The sequence below is a fragment of the Erinaceus europaeus genome, chromosome 13 (assembly GCF_950295315.1).
Source record: "Erinaceus europaeus chromosome 13, mEriEur2.1, whole genome shotgun sequence".
NCBI lineage: Eukaryota > Metazoa > Chordata > Mammalia > Eulipotyphla > Erinaceidae > Erinaceus > Erinaceus europaeus.
The window spans coordinates 87,751,325-87,766,356 of NC_080174.1; the positions used below are offsets into that span (position 1 = coordinate 87,751,325).

A 15,032-nucleotide genomic window follows, 5' to 3' on the forward strand; every position below is an offset into this window, starting at 1 on the left:
GTCATGGTGCTTTTTTTTTTTTTTTGCATAGGAAGACAGAAAAATATGTCATCACTTTTTTTTTTTGGACAATCCACTATAATCTCCAAGAATACAGTACTTTAAAAATGTAGGCAAGAGGGGCCGGGTGGTGGCTCGCCTGGTGGAGCACACATGTCACAATGTGCAAGGACCCAGGTTTGAGTCCCCGGTCCCTCCACTGCAGGAGAAAATTTCACAAGTGGTGAAACTGGGCTGCAGGTGTTTCTCTGTCTGTCTTCCTCTCTATCCCCCATCCTCCTTGATTTCTGGCTGTCTCTAGCCAACAAATAAATAAAGATAATAAAAAAAGTAAAATCTTTAAAAAAATGCAGGCAAGAGATTCCTGATCTTCTTTTCTTTCTTTTTTTGCCTGTTGTCTTATCTCTTCACTTTGTCTCCATGTTCTAACTTGTCAGAATGGGAGCACTGATCAGGCTAATTATGGGAGGAATCTTACGTGTCACACCCCATAACAAAATGTTTGCATGCTGCCTGCCAGCTCCTTTAAGTCTCACACCGTCACAGTAGGGCAAATACAGCTCTCATATGTTCTGTCCACAGAAGCATCTCGACATCAGCAACTTGAGGAGTTTGCTTCCAATGCCATAGCCAGGTTGGGACAGAAATGAAGCCCAGATCTATTTCAGGAAAATCTTACTCACAGTTGCTTCCCAGTCCCAGCTCTAAGTCTCTGAAATATCACTCTAATGTAGATAATAATCACTATAAAAATAGGGAGGACACCCTTGCGCTCCCCACTGCCATCTAGACCCAAGGAGATTAGAATAATAAGGACCGTCTTCACAAGTCCTTGAAACAGCTTCAAAGTACTAAGTATTAGAAGAAAAAAAAAAAAAGAAGAAATCCCCAGAGATACTTACTGGGCCGACATTTTCTCTCTCGGCAAAGAGTTGAGAATTCTGGTATCAACCTCAGAATGAGGAATCAAGTCCTCAGGCAGGGCACTTTATATGCCTTCTAAATCCTTCTAAAAAGAATTATGGCTTTGCGAATCCTTTCTCACACCCTCCGCTGAGGGAGGGGGAAACAGAAGTGGCTTTCAGTATTCAGATCTCCCTGATGCTTGAGCATTATTTGGGCTTTTGGTTCCCATGACAGTTTTTTGGCTGTTTTCCAAAGACCTCAATCCCTCCCAAGGAGAATGAGAAGTGGATTGGGAAGAAAGGAGCTGTGTGGGGGTGGCTAGCATCAGGCCTGCCCTGATCTGGGTCACCCCACAGGAACCTGACACCTTTCTCTGACGCCCAACCCTCTCCCACTTTTATGCTCATTCACATATCATCACCGTCACGATCACCATCATCATGCCAGAGCTGTAGTGCTGGGGATTGAACCTGGGAACTCTAGAGTCTCAGGCATGAAAGTCTTCTCTATGCCCGTTGGTATGTGTCCTGAAAGGAAACTATTATGTAGATAAAACTAATAATTTGTATTTTCATATCTTTCTGTTGAGTCTCTTCTGTTTGCCAGCACAGACATGTTATGGCTCAAAGGAGTCCCTAGAAACAGGAAAAGATAGACTATTCTAGGTGAAAACTTTAATACTCTTTTGATAGAACTATTAACCACTTAAAATCAAGTTGTCATGGCTACTCACCCTAGAATTCCCAAATAAAATAGTAATAATTAATCTGATGACTATCCATGTCAGAAAACAGTAATGAGCTGACCTTCCCAGCCTGCCTTGCAGTGAAGAGCAGATATGTGTCTGGTGTCCACTAATCAGAAGTGGAGGAGGAATTCTGAGAACACTCAGTTCCAGAGACATCTCTACACATCGAAGGCACCTATAGCTTCTTCTCCACTGGATCCAGTATTCAGTTTAACCTTTAGTAGTATCTCTGACATGGCGATCCAAATTCTATGCTTTATCCATTCCAGTGGCTCAATTAGCTACCTACTAGTTAAAATGTTCTTATCTCTTCTAAGGAATCAAACACACTTGTCCAAAAAGATCTGTATATACGTGAGTTTCCAGCAGCCAAAATCTGGAAACAACCTAGGTGTCCAGCAACAGATGAGTGGCTGAGAAAGTTGTGGTCTATATATACAATGGAGTACTACTCAGCTATTAAAAATGATGAATTGACCTTTTTCCCCTTGAACTTGAAGAAATCATGTCAAATGAGATAATGCAGAAAGAGAAGGATGTTACAACTGTAGACAAACCATCACCCCATGATGCCTCCCAGCTAGATACTCTCATTTTTCTTTTTCTGAAACTCAGAGATCTATTCATTTTTATATATTACACTGTTGTTTCATTTAGCATGTCACTCTTCCACTTTAGATGGTAAGATATCTGGTTGTCCTAGATAAATAGAACCCCTCCTCCCAATTGGGTGCAAATGGCAAGACCATTCATTAACGGTCATGATGGAAACATTGCCTCCCCAGGCAAAAACTAATAAAAACTAATAATCCAGCTTAGCTTTGAACTCACTTCTGCCACAGTTTCAGCAACCACATGCAAGCCAGTCTTTGCCTCTCTTACCTACTTGTCATCACCAAAAGGTAGTCTTCTTGAATCATTTCAAAATGTCAGTATCCCCTGCTAGTAGAGCCCATCCCTTAAGCAGATAATCCCTCTTGCTTTACACGTGACTGTGTGAGTAATAAACATTAAGATTATTTGTGTTTGGGAGTGTTGTGTTCTAAATTCTGATATCTCACTAAGGTAGAGACTGACAATCTCATCATTATTATTTAGGTATTTTTATGCTCAGAACGTGAGTACTAGAAGTCGATCAAACGTGCTTTTTGAATCAAGTTTCTAGAGGCCAGTTGATAACTGCTTTAATGAACTGAGCACGTGAATCATTTTAAAATTGTGTCTACAAGTGTTTAGAGACTTGCCTTTGGTATTAAATAAAGAATGTGAAATATTTTACTAAAATGTCTTGCTTATACTCTTATTTTAATTAATCAGCTCTTGACTCTCAGATTCTGCCAGATGCTTGCTGTAAAGAAGAACGGAAAGCTGAAATCATTTACAAGGTTGTTTTTTTTTTTTTCCAGTCTCTGGACTAAAGAACTGATTTATTATTCTCCTCAAAGGTGGATTAGGAATGACTTATCCTCTTAACTACAGGCACAAGAACTTCAGACAAAGAGCTATTCTAATAGCATTAGGACTCTAGTTGTGTTGATCCTGTTTATGAAACTGGATTGCTTATGGGTCACTCTCAGACAATGGGAAGTTTCTTAACAAGGGAAAGTTGTTAGTAATAATTGACTGTATCTCCATACATTTCATTACTCTATGTAGCAAAATGTATTATGTGGTGGTGTGGTGGATAAGACACTGGGCTCTCCAGTAGTAGGATCCTAAATTTGAACCTGGTATTGTAAGTGCCAGAGTGATGCTCTGGTTCTATCTTTTCTTAAAAGTAGATAAATAAACCTGGGGCCGGACGGTGATACATACACCAAGTTAAGCCCATATAGTACCAAGCACAAGGACCCGCTCAAGGATCCCAGTTTGAGCCCTGACTCTCCACCTACAGAGGGGTCACAAGTGGTGAAGTAGGTCTGCAGGTATCTCTCTGTCTCTTCCCCTTTCTATCTCCCCCTCCTCTCTCAATTTACTCATGACCACAGAATGTGAGCTCAGACCTACAGGGATGTAGAGATCACAGAGTCTCCTAAGCTGAATATGGGCCCCAGATCACATCAAATCAGTGGGGTTTACAGTCAACAATATTTATACACCTTTCCCATATTTGGGAGCTACTCTCTTCTCTGATCCAGCTTTCTGGTCCTTTTCGCAGCCATGGCATCATCTCCCCAGACAATAACTTGGGTCCATCTGCATATCAGATGTCAGGCTCAGAAAAAAAACAAAAACCCAAAACTAGTATATTTGGAATATAACTAAAATAGGCCTACTAACTATCTACAAAACAAAGACCCCCCCCCCCAAACTCTTCATCTGCAATATTCCAGCCTTTAGGTTCACAATTAGTCAACAATTTGTTTGGCTTTATATGTTAACTCTTTTTTTCAGCCACCAGGTTCCAGATGCTACCATGATGCCAACTAGCCTTCCCTGGGCAGATGACTCCACCAATGTGTCCTGGAGTCCCGCTTCCCCAGAACCCTGCCACACTAGGGAAAGAGAGAGGCAAGCTGGGAGTATGGATTGACCTTCCAACGCCCATGTTCAGCGGGGAAGCAATTATAGAAGCCATACCTCCCACCTTCTGCACCCCATAATGACCCTGTGCCCATACCCCCAGAGGGATAAAGAATAGGAAAGCTCTCAGGGGAGGGGGTGGGATACGGAGTTCTGGTGGTGAGAATTATATGGAGTTGTACCCCTCTTATCCTATGTTTTTTGTCAAGTGTTTCCTTTTTATAAATAAAAATAAAAACAAAAGAAAAATGGCCACTAGGAGCTGTGGATTTGTAGTGCAGGCACCAAACCCCAGTGATAACCTTGAAGACAAATTAATAATAATAACAGTAATAATAATAAATAAATCTTCAAAAATTGTTTGATTTTAGTATCTGGATAATTATGACTTCAAAGAATGACCTGTAAATTAACATGTTTTTAATTTTCTGGCATTTAATTTTTAGATTCACTGGTAGATTAGCCAGTGAAACCATTTGGGCTTTTTTTTCCCCATGGGTGAGGGAGTTACTTGTAATTTTTATTTTTTTAATGGACATAGGACTCTTTAGGCTAGTTCATGTTTCAAATTATTTTAGTTTACTTATGAAAAGAATTTATCCCTTTCACTCGAGTGAAGTCACTTGAGCTAGGTTCCTGTTACCTTTTTAAATACTCATAGTACCTGTAGTTATGTTTATCTCTTATTTCTGATATTGCTAATTCATCTCTTCTTCCTTTTTAAATTTTTACTGATAAATCTGGTTGAGTTTTATCAGTTTCACTGATCTGAAGTTACTTTTCTTCCTTCAGTGTAGCTGTCTTTATGTCATACTGCATTTCTTGTTGTCAGAATATATTAGTAGTTTTGCTTGAACACTTATATTTTAAAATTTATTACCTTTATTTAATGGATAGAGACAACCAGAAATCGAGAGGGTAGGGGAGATAAGCAGGGAGAGAGAAAGAGAGACACCTGCAGCCCTGCTTCACCACTTGCCAAGCTTTCCCTCTGCAGGTGGGGACCGGGGACCTGGGGGCTCGAACCCAGGTCCTTGAGCACATCTTCTTCTTCTAGCGTTTGCCCTTCTTCCGTAGCCAGTCAACAGCGTCAGGTTGAGCCTGATGTAAAGTTCCGAGACCTCCTTTGAATCTGGAGAGGTGGCAGTCGTTGACTATGTGGGTCATAGTCTGTCTGGAGCCGCAGGGGCAGTGCGGGTCGTCTCTGGCTCCCCAGCGATGGAACATAGCAGCGCACCGGCCATGGTCTGTTCGATAGCAATTGAGGAGGGCCCAATCATAACGTGCTAGGTCAAAGCCGGGTTGACGCTTGCAGGGGTCTGTGATGAGGTGTTTGTTCTTTACCTCAGCTGACTGCCAACTCTGTTTCCAAGAGTCTGGAACAGAGAAGTTCAGTGTAGGCGTAGGGGACCAGATTGGGTGACGAGACGTCAAGCGTTGGACAGGGTGGGCGAAGATATCCGCGTATATTGGCAGGTCCGGTCGAGCGTAGACGTGGGAAATGAACTTAGATGATGCTGCATCCCGACGAATATCTGGCGGGGCGATGTTGCTAAGAACTGGCAGCCATGGAACCAGGGTGGAACGGATGGTTCCAGAAATGATCCTCATGGAGGAGTATAATTTGGAATCGACCAAGTGGACATGGGGGCTACGGAACCATCCTGGGGCACAGTATTCTGCAGTGGAATAGCATAATGCCAAAGATGATGATCGTAGTGTGGAAGCGCTCGCGCCCCATGAGGAGCTGGCCAGTCTTGCAATGATGTGATTCCTCGCGCCCACCTTTGCTGCAGTTTTTATGAGATGTTCGTGAAATGACAGAGTGCGATCGAGAGTAACGCCAAGATAGACTGGCTGGGCTTCATGCCGGATTCTCGTATCGCCAAGCTGCACATTAAGCTCACGCGAGGCCGAGGCATGGTGTAGATGGAAAACAGATGATACTGTTTTTTTGCAGTGCTAGGGATTAGTCGCCATTTTTTACTGTAACATGTGCACTCAACCAGGTGCGCCACCACCTTGTCCCGAATACTTTTTTGAAGTCCAATCTGACAATATCTGTTTTATTCATATATGTAGATGATTTACATTTAAAATTATTACTTTCTTTTTTAAAAAAATATTTATTTACTTATTCCCTTTTGTTACCCTTGTTTTATTGCTGTAGTTATTGTTGTCATTGTTGGATAGGACAGAGAGAAATGGAGAGAGGAGAAGACAGAGAAGGGGAGAGAAAGACAGACACCTGCAGACCTGCTTCATGAACTGCCTGTGAAGTGACTCCCCTGCAGGTGGGGAACCCGGGGCTCGAACCGGGTTCGTTATGCCAGTCCTTGTGCTTTGCGCCACGTGTGCTTAACCTGCTGTGGTACCGCCCGACTCCCTCTATTTTCTTTCTTTTCCAGAAGAATATATCTTTTATTTAAAAAAAAATTTAAAAATATTTTCCCTTTTGTTACTCGTTTTTTTATTGTTGTTGTTATTGATGTCATTATTGTTAGATAGGACAGTGAGAAATGGAGAGAGGAGGGGAAGACAGAGAGGGGGAGAGAAAGACAGACACCTGCAGACCTGCTTCACCACCTGTGAAGTGACTCCCCTGCAGGTGGAGAGCCAGGGGCTCAAACCCGGATCCTTATGCCGGTCCCTGCGCTTCGCACCACGTGCGCTTAACCCACTGGCTACTGCCTCACTCCCAGAAGAATACATCTTTATCTCTCTCTATTTCCATTTTATTTGGAGATTAATGGTTTACACACACTTGTCTATGAATGTGCTCCATTTCCCATTTCTGCACATGAAGTGTCTGCTCTATATTCAGCCCCAGCCTGGGAGCCCAACAGCAACCCCATCCTCCAAGCCCTCCTCTTTGGTTTCTTCCCCAGAGTCCCTTCCTTTGGTGCAACACCTCACCCCCCAGGTCCAAGTTCCCCCCGTGTTCTCCCTTTCTGACTTGTCTCCCACGTCTCACCTATGTGTGCAGTCAACTGGCATTCCTCCCTCTCATCCTGGGACTCAAGCCCTCCAACATTTCCCCTTCAGGCTCCAAGGATGGTGGTGCAAAGATTGGGATTTTAGAGTCCCCAGTCTAACATGTGGCCTTTTGATATTTGGCCTTGGGTCAGCCCTTTTGTTCATATTACTCTGTGCATTTTGTCATTTTTTGCACAGTCTTTGCTTCTGTTGTTGCTGTTGAGTTCACGTCCATGTGGTGGGGAGGGGAGGGGAGAGGGAGCTGTATTTTGTCTTCACTTGTGTGGACTTTATTGCCTTCTTTCTGGTTTTATTCTAGACTCTGGCACAGCTTTTTATTTTTTTCTTTATTGGGGGATTAATGGTTTAGCTTACAGTAAAATACACTAGTTTGTACATGTGTAACATTTCTCAGCTTCCCACATAACAATTCAACCCCCCACTAGGTCCTCCTCTGCCATCCTGTTCCAGGACCTGAACCCTCCCTGCACCCCAGAGTGTTTTATTTTGGTGCAATACACCAGCTCCAGTTCAAGTTCTGCTTAGTGTTTTCCTTTTTAAAAAATATTTTATTTTTGAGAGAGATAAGAGATAGAGATAGATAGATAGATAGGGAGAGAGAGAATATCATCATAGTACTGCTCAGCTCTGGCGTATGGTGATACAGGGGATTGAACCTGGGACTCTGGAGCCTCAGGCATGAGAGTTTCTTTGCATAACTATTATGCTATCTACCCCGCCTGTGTTTTCCCTTCTGTTCTTATTTTTCAATTTATGCCTGAGTAAGACCAACCCATATTCATCCTTCTCTTTTTTTCTTTATTTCTTTATTGGAGGAATTAATGGTTTGTAGTCGACAGTAAAATACAATAGTTTGTACATGCACAACATTTCCACATAACAATACAACTCCCACTAGGTCCTCCTCTGCTATCACGTCATCCTCTTTCTGACTTATCTCACTTCACATGATTCCTTCAAGCTCCATCCAAGATGAGGTGAAGAAGGTGGTCACCATTTTTTTCCCCCTTTTTGTTGCCCTAGTTGTTGCAGCCTCGTTGCGGTTATTATTGCCATTGTTGACGTTGCTTTGTTGTTGGATAGGACAGAGAGAATTGGAGAGAGGAGGGGAAGACAGAGAGAGAGGGGAGAGAAAGATAGACACCTGCAGACCTGCTTCACCGCCCATGAAGCGACTCCCTGCAGGTGGGGAGCCGGGGGCTCGAACCAGGATCCTTACGCCGGTCCCTGCGCTTTGCGCCACGTGTGTTTAACCCACTGCGCCATCGCCCGACTCCCGATCACCATTTTTAATAGCTGAGTATTATTCCATTGTGTCTAGATGCTACAACTTGCTCAGCCACTCATCTGTCCTTGGACACCTGGGTTGTTTCCAGGTTTTGCCTATTACAAATTGTGCTGCTATAAACATAGGTATACTTGTGAGCATAGCTTTTGATTCATAAGACTGCTCTTCCTGGGGGTCTGGCGGTAGCTCAGCAGGTTAAGTGCACATGGCACAAAGTACAAGGACCAGCTTAAGGATCCCAGTTCGAGCCCCTGGCTCCCCACCTGTAGGTGGGTTGCTTCACAAGCAGTGAAGCAGATCTGTAGGTATCTATCTTTCTCTCCCCGTCTTCCCTCCTATCTCCATTTCTCTCTATCCTATCTAACAATGACATCGTCAACAATAATAACAATAATAATTTCAAATAAAGCAACAAAGGCAACAAAAGGGGAAAAAACAGCCTCCAGGAGCAGTGGATTCGTGGTGCAGGCACCGAACCCCAGCAATAACCCAATAACCCTGAAGGAAGAAAAAAAAAAGTGTGTGCTTCTTTCTCAAAACCCACTTATGAATGAGTTCTGCCCTGTGACTCAAAATGGCACCAGCTGCCATGTCAGTTCCTGGCCCAAACTGTCTTTGTGGTTGTAATGTTGTAATATTCTGTCTTATTTTTCCTTGCTTTGTTTGGTTGTTTCTGAGCATGATTTTTTTTTCAGTTGCTATTACCCCATGGCCCTACCCCTAAAAGTCCTCCCCTCTCAATTTCTGCTTCTATCCAAAATATGCCAATAAATAAAAAAGAGTATGACATAATGTCCTGCATAAATTACAGAGATTTAATGAAACAGCATAATTAAATATTTGCCCAAACATTTGATAAGACATCATATATAATTACAGAAAGACAAATTATCACAAGACAATCTGTTAGAGACCCAAACTGTAGTTTCTGAATTACTCATTTCTAGAGTCTGTTATCGTGGATGTGGGGGAAAAAAAGTTAAAGGGTATATTCTAATGACTTACCATGAAGACCTTATCATTAGTTTGCAACAGCTGCTGATGGAACGAAAATGCATTAAAGGTGTGAATTATTCCATGAAACTGCTAGAGTATTTTATATTCATTTGCAAATTCAGACAAGATAGGATGTCTTCCAGGTGATGTAGTCATAGACTCAATTGTACATTAAGAAACACACATTCAGGAGTCGGGTGGTGGTGTAGCGGGTTAAGCGCACATTGTGCTAAGCACAAGGACTGGTGTAAGGATCCGGTTCGAGCTCCGGGCTCCCCACCTGCAGGGGAGTCGCTTCACAGGTGGTGAAGCAGGTCTGCAGGTGTCTGTCTTTCTCTCCCCCCTCTCGATTTCTCTCTGTCCTATCCAACAACAACAATAAAAAAAAAAGGGCAACAAAAGGGACAATATATTAAAAAAAAACACACACACATTCAATCATTATTAGCTAGCATTTTTTCTTCCTTTTGCAAATCTGCTATGGAATATCTGCTCAGGTTGTGTGCAGTTGAAAATTTTCAAATGATCTTACAAAAGAAAACACTTTGATCTGCAAGGTTCTCATTTATTTATGCCTTGATTTTTATCTCAGTTATCTGAGACTTGCCTATCTGTGGAACACTATTTGGCTAGACATTGCTCTATCTGGGAAATTTCCCTTTCCTTCCAAATGGACCCTATGCCTACCACTAACTTAATCACAATTTGTTAGAATGTTGATGTATTGACTATATTGCTCCATTAGTCAAACAAACACTTAAAATAGGTAGTTTGGGTGTATTGCACCAAAGTAAAAGGCTCTGGGGTGGGTGGCGGGGGGGGGGGGGGGAGAGAGTACAGGTCCTGGCAAAGGATGACCGAGGACCTAATGGGGGTTGTATTGTATATGGAAAACTGGGAAATTTTATGCGTGTACAAACTATTGTATTTACTGGCGACTGTAAAACATTAATCCCCAATAAGGAAATTAAAAAACAACAAAACAAAACAGAATAGGTAGTGTGGCATTCATCCTAGTTTAATCTCCCACCATAGTTCCCGGCACATAAGAGTTTACAAGAAGCTGAATGATTAAGTATTACTGGAACTTCTTATTAGCTAATTATAAGAGAGAGACATTGGATACCTCCCCCCTCCCCAAACTTGAGTTGTTCAAGTTAAGTAAAGATCATATTTCTTTGCCGAGTCTGGAGAAGCAAAAGCAGACAGGGGAATGCTAAGAGATTTGCATGACTCACAGGTAGTAAGGCTGACAAGGCCAGAGGCACTGAAGCTTCAGGGATGCTCCTCTCAGTTGGGGGTGCTTTTGATGTGTGCCTGCTTTGATCCCTGCTGTGTAGCTATGGCCCAACATGTTCTAGAATGAAGAAAAACTGCTTTTCCTGTTCCCAAGATTCAGAGTGTGCTAGAGAAGCACTAGGGGAGGGGCTGGTTTTTCTGGTGGCAGAATAAAATCACTTCCCAGTCTTGTAAACGTGAATTGAGAATTAAAGCAGGCGAAAATAGGGTGTAGAACAAGACCTGCAGTGCAGTGCACAGAAAAGTAGGAAGCAGCATCAAAGAGGTGACAACAAGATCAAGAAGAAAAATCCAGACGGGGGAACAACGTATTGATAAGGTCAGCACAGCTGCAGAATAGTGGTTGAGCCTTGTATGGCAGTGTTGTTTCTGGTCCCAAATCATCTACATGGAGAGGGGCTAGTGGTTTATAATTTATTCATTTTCCCCGAGTCTGCAAATGCAGAATTGTGAGAATCAGGGATTATATGTGTTTTCTTCTGAGGACTGAAATACTCATGGCTTTCTGTAAAGCACAGACTGCAGAAGAAAATGCGGAGTATTTATAGAGTTGGAGAAGAGGGCTTTTCAGAAACATCTTGCAAAGCTTTCTCATGCGAAGGCTTTGTTGACCCAAGTATGAGACAGAATCATTCATTCTGCCATTCACTGATTCTCCTGATTAATTCCCAAGTTAGGCACTGCGACCCTGTCACAGAACTGATGATAATAAAAATAAATAAGGATCCTGCCCATGAAAAGTGTTTATCAGAATAACCGTACTTACGCCAGCTTTTCATATAGATGTTAAGCTGCTCCAAGCCAGTTTTATGAATTCTTTGAATGAAAATGGGCAACCCTCTTCCCAAAAATGAACCATTGTCTTCTACATAATGCAGGCTGCCTTAAAAGTTTATGGCTTCAGACTGAGATGATCCCAAAACTGAGAATAACTCAGTTGAAACTTTTCCTTTCCATCATATTTCATGCAGATGCAGAGACTTGGGGATGAGGAGAGGAAACTCTCATCCATTTTAAACCAGTGGAATTACCATTCATGCTAACTAAGGGTAATCTCTCTATTTTTTCTTTTCCAGATGTTCATACTAACATACTTTCACTAGAGAAAGGTATACTGTCAAAATTAGAGCATATTTGTAAACCCCATCAATTGGATCTGGGGCCCATATTTAGCACCGGAACCTGTGTAACCTCTGCATCCCTGCAGGTCTGAGCTCACATTCTGTGGTCATAGCTGGGAACATTCTAGGCTGCGCTCATACAGGACCCGTCTTCCTTGAGTGGTAGAGTGTGTCGAGGTAGCCTCCCTTCAGAGAATGGGACAGTCCCTACCATTGTTGATCCACATTGAGGGAAAGGTCCTGCAGAGGCCCACAAGAGGGTCCACTATGTTGTTCCTGATGGAGATGAGCAGTGACAGTGGAGACAGGGATCTGTTAGAGGTCTAGGCCCATCATATTTATATGGGAATCCTAGGATTCCCTGATTAGGGCCCCGGATGATGGGGTGGCCTGGTAATGGCCAAAAGAGCCATCATTAAAATACGCCGATCTCTTGCCCTTATCCAACTTTTGTAGTCCTTACCTTAGCTGACAACGTTAGCCTTGGAGTGATTGAGGGAAGTGAAATAGGAAGTAGGTGAGGAGGGTATCTAGATCTAAGTAGAAACTATTTGACCAAGTACTTTATGGTGTCTTCTTTTAGGTCTTTCTACTTTGCTTGTTGTATTTATTGGGCCATTGCAAATCATTGTACACATCTGCTCTTTCAAAGTATCTATTTTCCCTTAACTTACGGACACATGTGCACATGTGCTCTGTCTCTTGGGCCCTGGTTCATATCTAGGTGCTAGGGGCTTTGTTAGAAAGTGCATCACCCTAAATGGAGTTAAGGAGTCCTATGAGCTAGTAACAGTCTGGTCTTACCACAGCACTAGAGCTGAAGAATGGACACTCCATGCTTGGCGTCTCTGGACACAATCCCTTCACAATATTTATATACTTTTCCCATCAAAGAGGTGACAAGATCTGGGAGTTAATTCTCTTCCCTGATCCAGCTTTCTGGTCCTGTTTCCAACTCTTGACACTCACCACCTTCCCAGACAATATCTTTAGCCTACCTGCATGTTAGCTATTGGGCTTAGGCAAAAATTAGTAAAGTCACGGAACCATTGGAATACACCTAATAGCCCACTGGAATAGACCTATTAGCTATATTCTTACCTTTAGATTTCTGATTATTAAAAAATGTGTTCTGCTTTATATCTTAATGATTTTCCAGCCACCCAGTTGTAGATGCCAAACCTGACTTCCCTGGACTGAAGACATCACCAATGTGTCCACTTCTCCAGAGTCCCCGCCCCACTAGGGAAAGATAGAAACAGGCTGGGAGTATGGATCGGCCTGCCAACATCCATGTTCAGTGGAGAAGCAATTACAGAAGCCTGACCTCCCACCTTCTGTACCCCATAATGACCCTGGGTCCATACTCCCAGAGGGATAAAGAATAGGGAAATTTCCAATGGAGGGGATGGGATACGTAACTTAGAATGACATTTGCTTCAAACATAATTTTCTCCAAAAAGATAATGATATACTTAACAACTCTTTTTATTCATTTTATTGTCTCCAGGGTTATTGCTGGGGGCCTGATGCCTGCACAATGAATCTATCACACCCCACAGTCACTTCTTTTCCCTTTCCTTCTTTTTGATAGAGACAGAGAGAAATGGGGGAAGGGGACAGAGGGGAGAGAATGAGAGAGAAAGAGATACCTGCAGCACTGCTCCACCACTGAATTTCCCTCTTACAGGTGAGGACCAGGTGCTTGAACCCAGGTCCTTATGCCCAGTAACACGTGTAGACTCTGCTGGGTGTGCAACTGCTCAGATGGCTATCTTACAACTTTTAAAGTGACGAGGTACAAAGCTAATAACAAAAGATCTTGACAAATGGTTAAGTTGAAGAGAAAATATATTATTATTATTTAGGGCATACCATACACATATTCCGTCCTAGGTACTTTAGACAGTACATGAGATAAGTCCATCTCACTTATGATCCCTAAGATGTTATTAGAAGTATCATCTACATTCATTTTTATTTATTTATTTATTTTTTGATAGAGAAATTGAGAGGGAAGAGGATACACAAACACACACACACACACACACACACATATGGAGAGAGAGAGAGTGAGAGGGAGAGAGAGAGAGAGACATCTGCAGTATTGCTTTACCACTTGTAAAGTTTCCCGTCTCCTCCAGGGGGGGAGTGGGGGCTTGAACCTGGGTCCTTGTAATATCTGTGCTCAACTGGTGTGCCAACACCTGGCCCTCAAACTGTTTTTGTTTGTTTGTTTGTTTTGTTTCTGTTTTAAAATATTTAGAGAGAGAGGAGAGAGAGAAAGAGAACCCAGCCATCACTCTGGTACATCTATTGCCAGGGATTGAACTTAAGGATCTCATGCTTGAGAGTCCAATGCTTTATACACCGTGCCACCTTCTGGGCCACAGGAAGTATTATCTATAGTTTATAACTAAACTTAATTTCAGGAAAGTTTAATTATAAACATGGATATGAAAATTGACACTAACTCAGTAGTTTTAAAAATCTGTAATGGGTGTGTGTCTTTGCAAATTCATCCTTTAGTAGTTCACCAATATCACTGTGTATTTGGCATGATAAAGCCATCGATATTCATTACTCAGGTCCTTCAAAAGGAGAAAACCCAAGCGACTAAAATGAGCTGATGAGAGGAGGCCTGCAGGTGGCATTGCTGCCTATCAGCCACTCAAAGCTAACAGTCTTCCTAGAAAATAAATCGCTTCAGATGATTCAATACTGATTATTAGAGTGACAGGTCAAATGACTCAATACTGATTATTAGTAACATGTCAACCAATATGTACGTGGATCTATACACTGAGTAATTCCTTCCAATTTCCAGCTGATGTGGAAACTTAATGAGCAATACTCAGAAGTGTTTCAGAGAGACAAAAGGTGAACTACAAGCCTTATTGGAGAGGACACACAGGAATATCAGGGCAGAAAGGGTGAGGAATTGGAAGTCTTTGCTTAAGCGTAATGTGCTGTCTGTATAATTAGGCACAATCAGTAGATTATCTGACATTGCTAAGATCTAAAGATGGAGAGATTCATTAGAATTTGAGTTACTAGTCAGAAAGCTGAAGCAAAGCCACAAAGCAGCCTGAGGCGCTGCACACAGTGAGCAAGAATGATATTCCTTTGACCAGTTATCTTTGGCTTCATCAAA

The 15,032-nt window shown here is 42.3% G+C and overlaps 1 protein-coding gene across 4 annotated transcripts in view; it reads right to left on the reverse strand.

Moving 5' to 3' along the window:
* RPE65 (retinoid isomerohydrolase RPE65) overlaps positions 1 to 1,252 on the reverse strand; it is a 37,914-nt gene extending 36,662 nt beyond the window's left edge. For all 4 annotated transcript variants that reach the window (XM_060206399.1, XM_060206400.1, XM_016189362.2 and 1 more), the window contains exon 1: positions 903 to 1,252. In XM_060206399.1, coding sequence (XP_060062382.1) covers positions 903 to 913 — 11 coding nt within the window. In that variant the 5' untranslated portion in view covers positions 914 to 1,252. The remainder of the gene's footprint in view (positions 1 to 902) is intronic.
* Between the last annotated feature and the right edge of the window lie 13,780 nt (positions 1,253 to 15,032).